We start from the raw sequence: 19777 nt of genomic DNA on the forward strand, positions 1-19777 counted from the left end.
TCCTTTTTATAATATGAAATACTATCTGAACTTAGCATCTCAGTGTAGGAAAGCACCCCTTCTATAACCTGGTACAAATTCTTAGTAGAGTCATTGATAACTACAGAACTTTTATTTTATGTTTTAAATAATTGTGTTATCTTTTGTTACATATGAATTTTGCCTGCAGGCATAAATACTTCACTTAAAAGTAGCCTCTAAACTAAATTTCAGCACAATTCCTAGGTTAGTGCAGAAGACACCACCAGCATGTCTCTAAGGGTTGTACTGGGGATGAGAGGCATGTTTCCAATTCTACAAATCTTAAAGGACACATATACTAGAAAGAAAAAGTATAATATTTTGGAATTTCATGATTTTCTGCATTAATTTGTCATAAAATGCGATGTAAACTTCATCTAAGTCAAGAGTATTAACAAATACTGTATAATGTGCCTAATATAAGAAAAATGTAAGGATATAACTGACAGGGACAAACAGGTACAAAAAACTTAATTTATTCAACCCTGTCCAAAACACAGGGGACACAGGGAAACAACATGACAAGGGAAAACAAAACAAGCACGAATATAGCCAAACAAAGTATCAAGTTAAAGAGACCCGAAAACACGTTGGAAAAATACAAACAAAACCATTAACCAGACATACAAAGTGCCAACTTAAAAAACTGCAGTAATGCAGGCAAAAATACAAACTAAATAAACTAAAACATACCAACTAAACAATCAATGCACAAAAATGCAAACTATCAACCAACAAACTATCACAAAACAAAGCACGAGGCACAAACGCTAATGGAACACAAACAAACTCACCGATAATACAAAGTAACAAACAAAAAATCACTGCCAAAGGCAGACAAAACGCAAAAAAACATACAATCCAAACAATACAAAGTGACAACAAAAAGGCACTGCAAAGGCAGGCAAGACACAGACTTACAAACAGGAACAAAATCCAACAAACAGAGGCAAAGTCCATAAAACAATCCTTGACAGACAAATGAACAAACCGGAGTGATGGAGGGTGTGGTGCTGCGTGTGGTGTATCATGGGCATGTGATGCACAACAAACCAGCAATGAAAAAAAGACTGAGGGGAGCTTATAAAACAAAAGGAACACACAGGGGAAATGAGTCAGTCAATACTTAATCTAGGAGAGTGGAGGAAAGGAGACCAGGGAAACACCAGGGGGAGACAAAAAAAACCCAAAAGGACGGGGATGAGGCAGGAACCCTGACAAAAAATTCAGATCTTATATGTCTTTATACCATAACAACCTCATAGTGCTAGTGGAAAAAGTATGTGAACCCTTGGAATAATGACCTCAAACAACCTCATTGGAGTCGGGTAGAAAATTAGTTTGTAGGTGTGCACTAGAGCTACTTTGATTGACAAAACCCTCAAACTTTTTAGAGTTTGCTCCGCACATAAATAATATGCCTATGTGAGCCATGCCTTGTTTTAGGCAAACAATCTACAAATGTAGGCACTTTGGGACTGTGGTTACACTACCAAGAAGTGGGCAGCCAGTCAAAATGACCTCAAGAGCACAACAAACATTCATCAATGAGGTAAATAAACAACCGGAAGTGACAGCTAAAGATTTGAAAGCGTCATTGGAACTGGCTAACATCTGTGTTCATGAGTCTACAGTACGTAAAACATGCAACAAGCAACGAAGGTAAACGCTGCTTACTAAAAAGAACATTTCACTCCTGAAGTTTGCGAAAGAGCACATTGACACTTCATAGCGGTATTGGCAAAATGTTTTGTGGACTGATAAAACTATATTGAACTATATATAAAGACCACACAGCACTAAATCTGGCATAAAAAGTGCACTACATATGATCATGAAAACATCATCCCAATTGTATAGTATGGTGGAGGAAACATTATGATTTGGGCCAGCTTGCAGTTTTTAGGGGAAAAGATGAATTCCTAAGTGTATCAAAAAAATCTTCAGGACAATGTGAGAATGTGTATATGTAAGCTGAAAGTCTAGACAGGACAATTAGTTAAAACAATGGAGCAAGTCCACAACGGAATGGCTTCAGAAAAACTAAATCCACCGTTTGGAGTGGCCAAGTCTGAGTCAAGACCTCAACCTAAATGAGATGGTATGAAACGACTTGAAGAGAACCATACACATGAAACGTCCAAAGAATATAACAGAGCTAAAGCAGTTCTACTAGGAAGAATGGGCTAAAATTCCTCCTGAAAGATGTGCTGGTCTGATCCACAGCTACAGCAAGCAAAAATAATTTTTCTTGTCAGTGTTGTATTTTGCAATATATGCAGATCAAAACCACAACATAAGGATAACCTGATTAAATACAAAATGCAGTTTTTAAATGATGATTCATTTATTAAGGGGCAAATTACTGCCTCAATCTTCCAGGTGCTATGTGAAAAAGCCCTCCTAAACCAAATAATCTTTTTGTTGGATTTATGGACAATAGGAAATATAGAAAATTCCACCAGAAATAGTAACAATGCAGCAAATGTAAGTTAGTTCCTTCTTGTATATGTAAGGTTAGGTAAGTTAACATATTGAGGGTAAATTTGGGTATCATTCAGGAAAGAAAAATCACAAATGAAATCTAAAACATTTCAACAAAGGCATCTAGAATACAGTAAAAAAACACCCACTCCATGAGAGGCAACATCAACACCTAAATGACAGGTGCCAGGTCAACCTTGACCAGCTGCAAACCATCCACGTGATGGTGAACTGGGTCTCTCTCTTGTGGAAGAAAGCCTGTGTTCTTCAGGGCTAAAAGCTAATAGCAAACTAGCTGTTGCCATGTGCTGTTTCCATGGTAACTTCCTCCTGGCCATACACAGTCACAAAAAAAGAACTGATTTGGCAGCATAGTCAGAAATCTGGTACACTAAAAACATTATCTTCAGTTGAAACCTGTGGAAAAGTATTTACGTAGATTTTCTTGAGGGCAGGTTTTTTTTGTATTATTTTTAGTGTATTTGAAGTTATGCCTTGTTCAGTTTGCTTGACCTGTCGTTTCATACACTGCACACTGATGTGTGCATCAAATTTTATTTTTATATATATTTTGTGACCATTTTATGATGGCACAGCAGCAGCAACTGTAATTCATTAGTTCATAAGACCTTCACAGCCCTACAGCACAAAGCTGTAAAATCTGTTAAAAATGAAATTAAACAAGAACAATTACAATAGCTCAACACAACTAATGTTTGATATGTTTCCTCTTAAACTTCTTCATTGTTTCACCTATTTGTTTCCTTCTCTCTCTGCCTGCTACTCTTCTCATATCATCTCCTCCTCCAGATGAGTGAAGTAGAGGTGAACGGGCAGATTGAGCAAGTGTGTGAGCAGGTCTACAGTGAGATGCAATCTCAGGCCATGGAGGCTGCCATGGACAGCATGGACACCATGGACACACTGCCTATGCCAGGATGCTTTAGAATGCGGAGCCACAGCTATGTCAGGGCAATTGACCAGGGCTGTGCTGGAGAGGAGGAAGGAGAAGGAGGAAGGCCGCTACTGCTGCTGCCATCCTCCCCACCACGCACATCTGCCACTACCGTCAGGACCATCCAGAGCAGCACAGGTAGGGCGCTACAGGGTGTAAATTGAGTTTATTCTGAATGTGGAAGTTGAGTCATGGAAAGTGGAACTTTTTATTAGTGGGAGAGCTGAAAAGCTGTCACACTATTATTATCTTAGCTCTTTATTATTCTTATTCCTTCAAAATAAAAGCATAAATTCAATTTACTTGCTTGGTTTCATTATTCAAAGTAGCACCAGTTAGCAAATGATAGTATATGACAGTGTGCAGTACACTAAATTTTCAAAGTGAAAGCATATGAAATGTTAAAATTCCTCTTACTCCGCCATTTTTGTTTCTCTTTCTTCTATCATTTACTGTCCAATTCTTGTTTTTCACTGGTTTATACCTCTTTTATTTCACCTTTGTTTTAACATTGTCTTTCTTTTCTAACTGCTTTTTGTGTCCATTATTCTTTTGACCTTCATTGCACCTTATTTTCCTCTTTTTCTGCCATATATTTTTAGCCTTATCTCTGTCTACAAGTTTTTCTTATGGTCAACTTTTTTGTGAACTTTTTTCATTTTGACAACTTTGACCTCTTGTCAACTTTTCCTTTGATGTTTTTGATGTTCTTCTAGAAAATAACTTGCGATAACTAGTCATCAGTCAGCAGCTTTTAAGTGGTTGGCATCTTTTTGGCAACACATCAGGTCTCCCACGTAATTTCTTTAGAAATTGCTTTCTCTAGTTATTAGTGGGAGAGCTGAGCAAAAGCTCTTATACTATTGTTATCTTTGCCCTTTATTATTATTCCGCTCATTTCTTTAGTCGTTAACTAGTCCTCGACGCTTTGTCAACGAAACGTCAATCATCTTGCTAAATGTGTGTCTTCTTTAGGTGATGGGTGCTATTACTTTTCACATTATCATCTTTAACTTTTTATTTATTTTTATTTTTTTTAATTGGCTGTCTACTAACTAACTCTTCTCTGAATGATGATGTATTTATAATAATATTAATAATATAATTATATTTTGAGCTCCCAATAATGACCTTGCAACTTTCAAAATAAAAGTCTTCTTTAATAACAATAAAAGCCCTCATACCTATACATACATACATATATATATAGAATAAAATGCCTTAATTATTTAAGGGATTAGCACCAGTTAGCAAAATGATTTTCAAACTAAAAGCATATGAAATGTTAAAATTCTCGTTTTTGTTTTGTGAACCTTTTGGAATTTCATGGTTTTCTGCATTAATTTGTCATAAAATGTGCTCCGATCTTCATCTAACTCACAAAAATACAAAAACATATACAACACAAACATTATATGTTTTCATATTTTTATTGAACATAACGTAAACATTGACAGTGCAGGGTGGAAAAAGTATGTGAACCTTTGGACTTAATAACTGGTTGACCCGTCTTTGGCAGTAATAATCTCAACCAAACGTTTCCTGTAGTTGCAGATCAGACCTGCACAATGATCTGGAGTAATTTTGGACCACTCCTCTTCACAAAACTGTTTCAGTGTACCAATATTCTAATCGGGTTGAGGTCAGGACTGGGACACTCCAGAAGGTGTACTTTATTCTGCTGAAGCTATTCTTTTGTTGAATTACTTGTATGCTTTGAATCATTGTCCTGTTGCATCACCCATCCTCTGCAGAGCTCCAGTTGGGGGACACATGGTCTTACGTTTTCCTGCAAAATGTCTTTATAAATTCTGGAATTCATTTTTTCATAAATGACAACAATTCGTCCAGGCCCTAAGGCAGCAAAGCAACCCGAAACCATGATGTTCCCTCCACCATGTTTTACAGTGGGGGTGAGGTTTTGATGTTGGTGTGCGGTGCCTTTTTTTCTCCACACAGTGTTTTGTGTTTTTTCCAAACAACTCAATTTTGGTTTCATCTGTCCACACAATATTTCGCACTACTAGTGCTGTGGAACATCCAGGTGCTCTTTTGCAAACTTCAAACTTGCTGCAATATTTTTTTTGGACAGCAATGGCTTCCTCTGTGGTGTCCTCCCATGTACTCCATTCTTGTTTGATGTTTTCCTTATGGTAGATGTGTTAACAAAAATGTTAGCATGTGCCAGAGATTTCTATAAGTCTTTAGCTGACACTAGGATACTTCTTTACCTCAGTTAGCATTCTGCGCTGTGCTCTTACAGTCATCTTTGCAGGACGACCATGCCTAGGGAGAGTAGCCACAGTGCTGCAACAGTAAACCCAAGACTGGTGTGTGTTTTTAAAGGGCAGGACAGCTTTTAGCAACACATCCAATATCATCACACTGATTGGACTCAAGGTTGGCTCACTCCTGGCTCCAATTAGCTCTTGGAGATGAAGCTCACATACATTTTCCACCCTGCACTGTGAATGTTTATATGTTATGTTCAATAAAAACATGAAAACATATGATGTTTGCGTACTATTATTTTCAGCAGACTGTGTTTTTGTATTGTTGTGAGTTAGATGAAGATCGGAACATTTCATACCAGCAGACAGAAGCAGTTCCAGGCCATGTCTGTTAATGTTTGGCATTATGATAAATAAAAAAAAAGATAACATTTGATCAGTCATCAGAACTTTTCAATTTAATGATTCAAAGTGCATCTCTTGATGATTAAACGAATGATTAGGAACAAATTTGGATGAATACCTTTGTTTGTTTTGGAGGTGTTTTCTACTCTGTATATGTGTGCACACATGTATACATGGGCTACAGTTTGTAAGTCCAGTCCAGTTTATGTGATGACAGTAACCTGTTCAGTTTTGTGTAGGTTTTTTCACCAGCATTTATAGATGTTTGCAGTAAAGACAGGCAACTTAAAAAAAAGCACCATGTTACATCACAATATTGCTCTACAGCCGAATAATTTAACTTAGTTCAACCTTATTAAATTATATAAATGCAACCACTGAGGTTGGCAGACTATGCTAAACTCCAACTCCCACTATTTATTATTTTCAAAGGACAGTGTACAAGGTACTTAAGCAGCAGCTTCTCAGTGCTAATGCATTTACTTGTTAAAATGACAAATGCCAATAATGAAAATTACTTACTTTTAATTCCTTACTGTAAGAAACATGTTGGCTAAATTGCTTCATAGCAGGTGTAGCCACTGTCAACCTGCAATTGTTTGTGAGAGAAAACATTTACAGTACTGTACCTTTAAACAGCTAAATGGAGACATTAAATCTAGTTAGTTAGTGGTAAAGAATGTATGCAAATATGCACTGAATGTCTTTATTTCTGTACACTCACATTAGTGTGAAACTTCCCTTAAGTCCATGTCCAGCAGGTAGAGAGTAGAGAACTTAGTATGCTATGACAACTGAATGGTCTCAGAGACATAACATGGGAGAAATGGAGCCAGGGACACCAGTTAAAAACATACATGTATTTTATTTATTTAACTTTGTAGCACTTTAAACCTTAGCTTTTACTATTTTGGATTTCTTCTAACCACACATATAATTCACACATCTTGCATGTTGCTTGTATAACAATTGCTATGTTGGGAAATCATGAACTAATCATTGTGAGACACATGCACAGTGCTGCGTTAGTGTGAGAATAGTATTTAGATCTTTGATAATATAGTGAGACAAATTAATTATCTCCCCAGTTATCTGAGTCAAGTGGTTTGCTTCCCAGTTCTGTCAATAGAACTGACAGTTATCGAGCTTCTACTTACAGGAAGTTATATGAAATTGTTTATAACGCCGCACTTCTATTAAAAATTAGTCTTATCTTTACTTCATTCTGAATCTGATGAGGTAACGAGGCTAAAAAAGTGTCAATAAAAATGGGCATAAACACCTGACCTTGTAGTCAGTAGTGGAAATAGTGATTTCATATAAAGCATATGTGTGTTCGATGTTTCAGAGTAGCCAACCAGGCTTTCTCTTGAAAAGATCACTGGTTTAACAGGGTTCATTTAGTTTGTTGTCTTTTGAATCTGCACTGCTGGAGTTCTGTAGATTACATAGATTAGATAGCTCTGGTTAGTGTAGAGAAATTTCTTTGCTTGTGTGTGTGTTGGTATGGCTATTATAAAGACCAGCAAGGATTTTTAACCACTGGACTGAGGACGTTTTTAAAAAGTGAGGACATTTTAGCTGGTCCTTATAATGAGAAAGGTGTTTGAAGAGTAATTTCAGGGTTAAGACTAGGTTTCAGGGTTAAGACTAGGTTTCAGGGTTAGGGTTAGAAGTAGGTTAGGGTAAGGGCAAAGTTTAGGGTGGGGCAGTTAGTTGTGATGGTTAGGGTTAGGGTAAGGCAGTACATGTGACAGGGGTAGATTAGCATGGCCTCTGCTGTGCACTGTAACAGTGAAGCCGACATTTGATGAAGATAATCTCTAATAAGTGAAAAAAAAGGTCTTGTGTGGACCTTGGAATGTGTGCAATTTGGACAATTTGGTAAGTGTGCATACCAATGAAAAGGGAGAGGGACATACTGTCTGCGTTTTGTTATCAGAATTGTCTTTCCTTCCAAAGTGCTTGTTTACAGATTACCCATTTGCTCCCCCTATGGGAATTCTAACCACCAGGATATGTGGACACATATATGCAGATAAGTACAAATATGCTCTCATGCACGAATTCTGCTGAAGTCACACAGTATAGTAGATGGTCAGCTCCACTTCCACATGACTGGAGATTGTGCTGATAAATGTTGCTCCAATGTCCACTGAACAAAAAGTTCCACTATGCCCTGTTTACCACCTCAAGAGTTAGACAGTACCGTGGCAAGAGACAGTATGTGAACCCTTTGGGATTATGTGGAGTTTTGCATGAATTGGTCATAAAATAAATTGTCTTTCAGCAACATATACAATATCATCACACTGATTAGACTCAGAGTTGACTCACTCCTGGCTCCAATTAGCTCTTGGAGAAGTCATTAGGCTAGGTTGAGGTTATTGCTGCCAAAGACGGGTGAACCAGTTATTAAGTCCAAAGGTTCACATACTTTTTCCACCCTGCACTGTCAATGTTTACATGTTATGTTCAATAAAAACATGAAAACATATAATGTTTGTGTAGTATTATTTTCAGCAGTTAGTGTGCGTTAGATGAAGATTGAAGCACATTTTATGACCAATTCATGCAAAACTCCACGTAATCCCAAAGGGTTCACATACTTTTTCTTGCCACTGTATGTAATTTCCATAGATGGACACTACCACTCAAAAGTTTGAGATCACTTGCAAATTTCTTTGTTTTCCAAAGTAAATTTCCAAATAAATTTTCATGCAATTTACAAGTTATTTGATCAATTTCACAAACAATTAAAATTAATCAGATGATTCTTAAAGAATGATCTATATTTTGCATAGAGGCCTATTATTAGCAATTGTCAGACCCTCTGTATCAATCTCCTGCTATGGCGGCTAATTCAAGTGAATCATTTTATGAGGCTAATCGTTTATGAGAAAATCCTTCCAATTGTGTTGCTCAGCTGAGAACCATTGTAATAATGGAGCAAACAAGGAAGCACAGCATTCTTTAGGTTAGTTTAGTATCTAAACATCAGCAGTTTGTTTACAGGTTCCAATAGGTACTAATAAACAGAATAAACTTTCATTAGAGACTCGTCAGTCTATTGTTGTCCTTGGAAAGGACAACTGTTATCCCTCCTCTTCTGCTCTCCCCTCTCCTCTTCTCTCTCTTTCTCTCTTCCTGTCTCTCTGTCGAGCTACACATGTCGACAACTTAAAGACATTAACTGTTATACTGAACTGCCTGCTGCCTAACACATAGATAGCATGTAATCACCCATATGAGGATGGGTCCCCTGTTGAGTCTGGTTCCTCTCAAGGTTTCTTCCTGTTGCCTTCTCAGGGAGTTTTTCCTTGCCACTGTCGCCCTTGGCTTGCTCATCAGGGACAATCTGATTATTATGAATTGAATTGAAAGAAAAGCTACTCAATGCTAGAAATCGAGAGGAAACTTAAAATTTCTTACTATGCTGTAAACTAATCCATTCAGAGAGAAGCACAAATGGATGCTGGACTTCATGACAGAATTGCCAAGAAAAAAGCCATATCTCAGACTGGCCAATATAAACAGAAGACTGAAATGGGCTTAAGAGCACAGATATTGAACACTGGAAGACTGAAACAATGAGTTGTCTACAGATGAGTCCAAGTTTGAGGTCTTCGAATCAAATAAAAGAATGTTTGTGAGATGCCGAACAATTGAAAGGAGACTAGAACAGTGCTTAATACCTTTAGTAAAACATGGTGGAGGCAGTGTGATGGTCTCGGGGCGCTTTGGAGGTGGTAAAATAGATAATTTGTGTTGAGTGGAAGAGACTTTGAGTAAGGAAAGCTAACAAAATTGACAGCTAGAATGCCCAAGATTTTTTTTGAAGAAGAAGGCAAAAGAAGAACACAGTCATAATTTCTATCCAAATCATTATTTGGATGTCAGCATGTCCCATTCTTTTGCTATGTCTTATTTTTAATATTTTCTCTTCAGATTAATTTCATTTGTCGGGTGGCTGTTGCTCAATAGGTAGAGAAGTTATCTACCAATCATAGGATCGGTGGTTCAATTCCCGGCTGCCATGTCACATGCCAAAGTGTCCTTGGGCAAGATACTGAACCCCAAGTTACTGCCATTGGTGTGTGCGAATGGGTGAATAAGATGCCGTGTAAAGCACTTTGAGTACCAGTTACGTATAAAAGCGCTTTCTAAGTGCAGACCATTTATTTTGTTGGAAAACAATAACATTTCTAAGTGAACTCAACATTTTCAGTGGTAGTATATATGTATCTACAAGTTACATAGACAATTTGAAAGATTTGAAAGACTGGCTTTGGAAACTCAATTAAGGGTGGAATTGGAATGGCACAGTCACCCCGGTTAACCTGGGAATAATGTGTGACAAGGTAGCACAGCAGGTGCAAGTGCAGGTGCATACATATAGTGCACAGACCCCTACATCTGTGCACTATATGTATACATATAGTATACATATATGTATACACTATATGTATACATTTAGTCCACAGATCCCTACATCTGTGCACTATAGTAACTGGCTATGACTGCCCTACCCACTGAGCCATGGCTGCACTGACAGTTCAGCTGCTAATGTAGTCTGTAGACTGCAGAAGAGCCACATTAGATGATTGAAATTATATATCAGTTACGAGAACTGCCTTCTAAGATCAAGAGACTAAATTTCCCACTTTCAGCCAAGGTTTCACATGGGCCTTGGTTGAAAGTTTTATTCTTTATTTTTCTGCAGATGCATCAAAAACTAAGGGATGAGCTGCCCTGACCCTGTCCAAAAGCATCCTAGATATTCTGCTGAATTGCAAAAGCCAGCTTAGTCAGCTCAGTTATGAGCATAGGGACAGGAGATGGGTTCACCACTGTGGTAGACTGTTCAAACAAAAGTGAGGACAAGAAAGAGTTTGCTCCATTAAGCAATAATGATGATGATGATGATGATGATGATGATTATTATTATTATTATTATTATTATTATTATTATTATTATTCAAGATAACTAGTGTCACAATGCTGGCTATGTAGTGGCTCTGTAAAGCCTTGATTTTCTTTCTGGATATAAGTGTGAAAGAGGCAGGTTTGTTAATTAGAAGCAACAAGTACTTTAATTATGTAATGATACCTGGGTTACAGTGTGAAATGTGAATATGTGATGTTCTGCTGAGTGACCTGTTAACAGTCTTATCACATGACTGTTGTAGGATAAAAAGAGCAGAGCGTAGAATATAAAAATGCAATTTTTGGAGAAATTGTGGTGAGATTGTTGTATGCTGTAAAAGCTTTGCTAAAATGTGTGGCTGTCTGCTGTGCAGATTAAGCTTTATTTCTGTATATTGCATGGAAGCTGAAGCCACGATGCCTTGCTGTGATAACTGTGCATGTCTGTGTGTCACTGAAAACATTGTGTATGTGTTCACAAACATGTAAAGCAGTCACCGAGCATCATGTTGTGTATGTGACAATTCCGGAAGATTTATCATTATTCAATGGTTTATTATTTAATTTGAATGTGTGTCTGTGTAAAGATATGTATACATTTGATGCAATTCAATTTTCCACCTTCAATAAGCTTTTGTAAGTTATTTTCTACTGTGTCTCTGCGTGTGGGTGTGTGCATGAATGTTACCCTATAAAACTATAAATACTAAAAACTATAATATACCCCTTACAGAGGGGAGAGGAATTGTACAGATTGATTGCCACAGGTGTAAAGGATCTCCTGTGGCGCTCTGTGGAACATTTAATGTTAATAAGTCTTTGGCTGAATGTGCTCCTCTGTCCAGCCAACACACTGTGCAGAGGGTGGGAGGGATTGTCCAAGATTGAGAGTTTGGACAGCATCCTCCTTTCAGCCACAACATTTAAAGTGTCCAGCTCCACCCCCAGAACAGAGCCAGCCCTCCTAATCAGCTTATTTAGTCTGTTAGTGTCTGCCACCTTCATGTTGCTGCCCCAGCAGACCACTGCATAAAAGATGACACTGGCCACCACAGACTCATAAAACATCCGCAGCATGGTGCTGCAGATGTTGAAGGACCTGAGTCTCCTCAGGAAGTACATCCGGCTCTGAGCCTTTCTGTACAATGCTGATGAGTTTTTGGTCCAGTCCAGTTTGTTGTCCAAGTACCCTGCCAGGTATTTGTACTCGGACACAACCTCCACCTCCTCCCCCTGTATAGAGAGAGGGATGACAGGACTCTCAGATTTCCTGAAGTCCATCACCAGCTCCTTTGTTTTATTGATGTTGAGTTGCAGATGGTTGAGTCCACACCAGTCAACAAAACTGTCCACCACTCCACGGTACTCTGTGACATCTCCACCCTTAATACATCCTACAACTGCAGAGTCATCAGAGAACTTCTGAAGATGACAGGACTCTGAGTTGTACCTAAAGTCTGAGGTGTACAGGGTGAAGAGGAATGGAGACAGAACTGTCCCCTGCGGAGCACCTGTGCTACAGATCACAGTGTCAGACAAACAGTTCTGCAGGCGGACGTACTGTGGCCAGTTGGTGAGGTAGTCCATGATCCAGGAAATCAGGGGAGTGTTGACCTGCATGTTTTTTAATTTCTCTCCCAGCAGTGCAGGCCGGATGGTGTTGAATGCACTGGAGAAATCAAAAAACATGATCCTCACTAAGCCCCCAGGCTTGTGGGTGTAGGTGCGATGGAGAAGGTGTATGATGGCGTCATCCACTCCAATATGGGGTTGGTAAGCAAACTGGAGGGGGTCAAGTGAGGGTTTAACCAGAGGTCGGAGGGACTCCAGGATCAGCCTCTCAAAAGCCTTCATGATGTGTGATGTCAGAGCCAGTGGTTTGTAGTCATTGAGGACTCTGGAACGTGGCGTCTTATTCACTGGAACAAGGCACGACTTTTTCCACCCTAGAGGAACTCTCTCCAGGTGCAGTCTGAGGTTGAAGCAATAGTTTCCTCGACATTTTGATATAAAATGAGCCACGAGTTGAATAAATTCAACTGTATCTCTCCACTCATGACAACCACTTTAGCTTGCCCTAAATGAAAACAGTGTATTTGGTATTTGACTAGGTTTTGGTCTCTGTACAGACACAATGGTAACAAATCTGAAAATTGCATGATGACAAGGTTTTATGAAGCTGTGCACAAAAAACAAAGCAAAGTACTGCTGAGGCTGGTGGGAATGTCATTAGTTTTAAAGGAATTTGGTCAGGAATCAAAGTATTGGACAAGATTAAGGCTTTACCTGAGAGTTATTTTAATTCATCCTGAGGGGGGGCAATAGTCTGTGTACAAAATATCTTGGCCTATTCATTTGCTGCTTGCTGAGATATTTCAGTCTGTGAACTGACTGACATTACCATCCCTGAAGCCTCGTGTAATAGAGTGTGGTGATGTAACTGGGCTACTACTGAAGAGACATGTAAGCCAGAACATTTTAGTATTTAGTTTTTTCAATAGTTGCTGTCAATGTTTGTGTGTGTCTGTGTGTGTGAGGAAGCTAGACACAGTGTTTTATTGCACTCCAGACTTAGGCTCACATAAAACTGCCTTTCTTTTGCATCCGTGCTGTATTCAGCCTCCATAAATTAAGTTTTCCATCAATTGATGCCTAAATCTGAGTTTAAATGACACTCAAATTTAAGTTCATGTAAAAACCAGATATGGCATTAACACAACACATGGTAGATTTTCAATTTAAAATGTTTATCTGAACTAATACATTTTAAAACATTTTCTTGTGAGTTAATTTGAGTCTGAGTTATTGTTGTGTCATTTAGAAATAATGAAATAATGGAGCCTCGCAGGCAGGCACAGTGGACAGTTTGTTCGGCAGGGCTTAAGCTGAGCTAAGGTCAGAGGTCAACAGTGTTCTCCGCACAGAAGTTGAGTGGGTCAGGCTATTGATGTTGTCTCTATGACAGATTCAGTGTCTCCCAGTCTATGGTCTGGAAGTATGGAAGTGGAAGTTTCTCAGTAGCCTCATCCATTCACACTTTCACTGTTTTCTTCTGTGCTGGCTCTCTTTTCACCCTGGATGTGTATTCAGGGAGCAGATGTATTAGGTTGTGATCTGAGAGACCAAGTGAGTGGAGGGGGGAAGAGGTGTGTGTTTTTTTTCTATTAGCATACAGCAAGTCTAGTGTTTTGTTTTCCTCCTTATGGCACTTCATGTACTGGGTGAAAGTAGGGAAAGTGGAATAGATGAGGCATGATAAGTCCCCGCTGATGAGAACCAGAGAGTGCTAGTGCAGGTCTGCGTGCAAGTTACTGCGTCATGCAGTAGCTCATTGCTTTACTGGCTAAAGGAGGGATGTATACACTAAACACAACAACGTGTGAAAACTCCCTCGGGATGTAATAAGGCCGTATGCCAACAGCGAATAATTCAATGTTTGTGCAGAGTTGTTCCTTAACAGAGACATGCTCTGGGTTGCACCAACTCTCCTTAATAAACACAGCTAGTCCACTGCCTTTTCTCTTACTGCACTTTTTCCATCTCCTGCCCACCTGCGCAAGTTTAAATTCATCCAGGGCGACTACAGAGTCTGTCAGTTTGTTCAGCCATGTCTACGTTAAACACTAGAGGCTACCCTCCCTATAATCCTGCTGCAGCCAGGTCAGCACCGTAAGCTCATCAATCTTTTTGGAGAGGGAACAGACGTTTCCCATAATGATGGAGGGCAAATGTGGTCTAGAAACAGCTTTCATCCTGCTCTGCAGCCTTTCTGTCTCCTTTGTATATCACCTGGGATCTCCGGCTTTTCCTTGTAGAGAGGTGCAGGGCTGCGTAGAGCTAACATTTGGTCTCTAGCTTTAACAATGAAACCATATCTGAGGGGGTCCCTCGATGTAGTTCCAAAAAGTTTAACAAACAGTGTGAAGCAAAACACAAAAGCAAAACAAGTAGCATCTTTGTATGCACAATTGCAACAGGATTTTACCACACTTAAAAACAACTGCAAAAAAATGGCAACAGACAATACAAAAAACTAGAAAGAAGAGAAGGGGGAGAGCTGCTGTAGCTTGCTGCTGCTTTTGCAGCACGATCTTCGGTTAAAAAAAAAAAACTGTTGGGGCAGGAACATGTTCAACTCTCCTCTTATAATTTTACATAATGGGACATGTGAAACAAAAGAAAACAGATTAACTAGAACGGTGTGGTTGACATGAAGTATGTGAACCTGAAAACCTGGTGTAGTTCATGAAAACAAAAAATAACAGATCACAGAGTGATGTGGAGATCCAGTAGTTTTATAGATACTTGTCAACTAAATTAATGTTTTTGCATATGCGGGGTACATTATTTTCACCCTGAGCACAGTTAAGTTGTAAATATCCTGGTCTTGTTTATGATTAAATAAATGACATGAGTTGTAGGAGTTGTTAAAGCTGTAGCTGATGTTTTCTAGTCTGCAGGTTCAGATTTAACATATTCTGTTTCCCCTCTTTTTTAATTTGACTCATTTTGCTTTGTAGTTTCATCCTGCATCACCACTTATAAGAAAACACCTCCACCAGTGCCACCCCGAAACTCCACCTGCTCCACAGCCTCCAAGCCCTACATCTCCATCACAGCCCAAAGCAGCACAGAGTCTGCACAGGTACTGCACAACAACTAAAATGTTAATCTGCTTGCTCCTCATATAGTGACTGAACATCATAGCATTTATCTATGAAGAAAACAACTGCCACTTTTTTGAGAACTACCATAAAAACCTCAAAATGCAAGTGAAAAAAATATGTGAACCCTTTGAATAATGACCTTAAAAAGGTTTTAACATAAGTTAGGTAAATTAATGTGTAGGTGTGGACTAGAGCTACTTTGACTGACAAAAACCCCTCAAACTTTTTAAGTTTGCTCCGCACAAGAAGAAAACGCTTATGTGAGACATGCCTCACCAAAAGGAACTTTCATAAAGCTGGAAAGGGTTACAAAGTGATGTCAAAGACTTTAGAGATTCCCCAGTCTATCAATGGAGAGACTTTGAGACTGTGGCTACTCTACCAAGAAATGGGCAGTCAGTCAAAATGACCCCTAGAGCACAACAAACACACATTAATGAGGTAAAAAAGCAATCCCAAGTGAAAGCCAAAGATTTGAAGCCACCATTGGAACTGGCTGACATCTGTTTTCATGAGCCTATAGTTGGTAAACAAGCAGTGTGTCTATGGCAGGACACCATGAAGGAAGCCGCTGCTTACTCAAAACACCATTGCTTCATGCTGGAAGTTTGCCAAAGAGCACACTGATACACCACAGCAGTATTAGCAAAATGTTTTGTGGACTGATGAAAATATATTGCATATCATGATTTGGGCCTACTTTTCTGCATCAGGGACTGGCCAGCCTGCAGTGATTGGGGGAAGATGAATTCCCAAGTGTGTCAAAAATTATTTAGGATAATGTGATAATGTCTGTTTGTCAGCTGAAACTCTGTAGATGTTGTGTGATGCAACAAGACAATGACCCAAAAGAGATAACAGAATGGCTTTAGAAAAACAAAATCCGCCTTTTGGAGTGGCCAAGTCAAAGCCCAGACCTCAACCCAAAAGAGACACTATGAAACAACTTGAAGAGAGCCACTCATGAGACGTTCAAAGAATATGACAGACCTAAAGCAGTTCTGCCTGGAAGAATGGGCTAAAATTCCTCCTGAACAATGTGCAGGTCTGACCCACAGTTACAGGAAGCACCTGATTGAGGTATCACTATCATATGAGGTTTTTATGGTTGTTCTCAATAAAGACATAACATGACATTTTGTGTTATTATTTAAGGCACATTCTTTGTGTGCTTTGCTAAATCATGACTGAGTGTAGAATATATATTTTCTCTTGCTTATATTTATTTTATTTTTATTTTTCTGAAGCTACAGTAAATACCACATGTAAATTACAGGAATAGTTGATAAAAAATAAAAATAAAGGAATATAAAACTTACAGAATCGAAGCCCAGTCCTCATTGGTTTAGCTCAGCATTCTTCATTCCTGGTCTTTGAAGGAAGGGTCTCCAGCTGATGGTTATGCTTGTGGTCAGTGAACATTGTCAGCATCTTGTTCAACATGACAAACTAAAAAAAAAAGAAAAAAATTATATTAGTAATGACTGTTTGTGCTAACTCTGTAAAATAATATATAAATGTCATATATACAGCGGCAAGAAAAGTTTGTGAACCTTCTGGAATTTCATGGTTTTCTGCATTAATTTAGCATAAAATGGGATCTGATTTTCATCTAAGTCAAGGTTATTAACAAATATAAGTTGCAAGAAAAAGTATAAAAGAGTTTTGCATGAATTGGTCATAAAATGTGCTCTGATCTTCATCTAAGTCACAACAATAGAAAACACAGTCTGCTTAAAATAATAGTACACAAACACTATATGTTTTCATGTTTTTATTGAACAGAACATGTAAACATTCACAGTGCAGGGTGGAAAAAGTATGTGAACCTTTGGACTTAATAACTGGTTGACCCTTCTTTGGCAGCAATAATCTCAACCAAACATTTCCTGTAGTTGCAGATCAGATCTGCACAACGATCTGGAGTAATTTTGGACCACTCCTCTTCACAAAACTGTTTCAGTGTAGCAATATTCCTAGGATATCTGCTGTGAATGGTTCTCTTAAGGTCATGCCACAGCATTTCAATCGTGTTTAAATATGCTTTCTGGCCACTCCAGAAGGCGTATTTTGTTCTGTTGAAGCCATTCTTTTGTTGAATTAGTGGTATGCTTTGGGTCATTGACCCCTAGCCTAATCACTTGTCCAAGAGCTAATTGGAGCCAGGAGTGAGCCAACCTTGAGTCCAATCAGTGTGATGATATTGGATGTGTTGCTGAATGCTGTCCTGCTCTTTAAAAACACACACCAGTTTTGGGTTTACTGGTTTCAAGAAGCACTGCTTGATGTGAACCATGGCTCGCAGAAAAGAACTCTTCTCTATTGTTGACACAGCACACCAACATCAAAACCTCATCCCCACTGTAAAACATGGTGGAGGGAGCATTATGGTTTGAGGCTGCTTTGCTGCCTCAGGGCCTGGACAGATTGTTGTCATTGATGGAAAAATGAATTCCAGAGTTTATCAAGACATTTTGCAGGAAAATGTAAGATCATGTATCTGCCAACTGAAGCTCCGCAGAGTATGGGTGATGCAACAGGACAATGACCCAAAGCATATAACTAATTCAACAAAAGAATGGCTTCAACAGAACAAAATACACCTTCTGGAGTGTCCCAGTCAGAGTCCTGACTTCAACACAGTTGAAATGCTGTGGCATGACCTTAAGAGGGTCATTTACACCAGACATCCCAGGAATATTGCTACACTGAAACAGTTTTGTGAAGAGGAGTGGTCCAAAATTACTCTAGATCATTGTGCAGATCTGATCTGCAAATACAGGAAACGTTTGGTTGAGATTATTGCTGCCAAAGAAGGGTCAACCAGTTATTAATTCCAAAGGGTTCACATACTTTTTCCACCCTGCACTGTGAATGTTTACATGTTATGTTCAATAAAAACATGAAAACATATAATGTTTCTTTAGTATTATTTTAAGCAGACTGTGTTTTTGTATTGTTGTGACTTAGATAAGATCGGAGCACATTTTATGACCAATTCGTGCAAAGCTCCAAATAATCCCACATACCTTTTCTTGCAACTGTACATAAAGCTCGAAAGGTTTACAAAGTCATGTCAAAGACTTAAGAAATTCACCACTCTAGAGTCAGGCAAACAATCTGCAAATGGAGACATTTGAGACTGTGGCTACTCTACCAAGAAGTGGTGGCCTGTCAAAATGACCCCAAGAGCACAGCAAACATTCATTAATGAGGTAAAGAAATAAACCAGAGTGACAGCTAAAGATTTGAAGACATCATTGGAACTGGCTAACATCTGTGTTCATGAGTCTACAGTACGTAAAACATTGAACAAGCAGAGTGTCTATGGCAGGATACCATGAAGGAAGCCGCTCCTAACAAAAAACAACTTTGCTGCAATCCTGAAATGTTTTGTGGACTGATTAAACTATATTTCACTATTTCGAAAGTAGTTCAGTGAAAATAATGTAATTTAAAAGAGGTAGCACCAAATCACTCAAGGCACTTTACAGTGTAAGGCTTAAGACTCAATACTCAACAATCCTATTTGATCCAAATAGACATCCCAACAGACATCAATATATGTCATAAGAAAAATTATTTTTCCTCAGAAGAATGATAAGTTTCTACAGAGTCATTTATTTCACATACCCAGCTTGTGGGAGTTCTGTAGAAATATGTTTGCATTGTGTAAGTCTGTCTGAAAACCTTTTATAGGCATTGTAGTTTTCATTCAAAACTAAAATTTTATATGTGATACCATGGAATAGTTATAGTCATTTTGACAGCAATGCTCCATATTTTCTAAAACCAATCAGGACGCATACATGGAAGAGGAGGGACCCAGAGGTGACATGACCATCCAGTCAGGGCTCAGTAACTCAACAGAAAGCATTGACAGCATGAAGGCTTTGACAGCTGCTATTGAAGCTGCTAATGCACAGGTCAGTGCTTTTGTGATGTTTTACAAATCTGCATGTGTTTTGTACAGTATTCAGGTAAAAACTTTGTAGTAGTCACTAATGTGTTCCAATATGGGAGGCAATAATTAAATTATACATTTTTTATCCAAATATTTTGTTCACAGTATACTTGATGTCTGCTGT

General features: G+C 38.6%; 1 protein-coding gene across 1 annotated transcript in view; it reads left to right on the forward strand.

The window, feature by feature from the left end:
* Window positions 1-19777, forward strand: part of dlgap1a (discs, large (Drosophila) homolog-associated protein 1a) — a 109071-nt gene that overhangs the window by 63696 nt on the left and 25598 nt on the right. Inside the window, exons 5-7 of the mRNA XM_026373572.1 lie at window positions 3316-3598; window positions 15543-15667; window positions 19490-19615. Coding sequence (XP_026229357.1) covers window positions 3316-3598; window positions 15543-15667; window positions 19490-19615 — 534 coding nt within the window. The remainder of the gene's footprint in view (window positions 1-3315; window positions 3599-15542; window positions 15668-19489; window positions 19616-19777) is intronic.

This window comes from Anabas testudineus, chromosome 17 (assembly GCF_900324465.2).
Source record: "Anabas testudineus chromosome 17, fAnaTes1.2, whole genome shotgun sequence".
In the NCBI taxonomy this organism is placed as follows: Eukaryota; Metazoa; Chordata; class Actinopteri; order Anabantiformes; family Anabantidae; genus Anabas; species Anabas testudineus.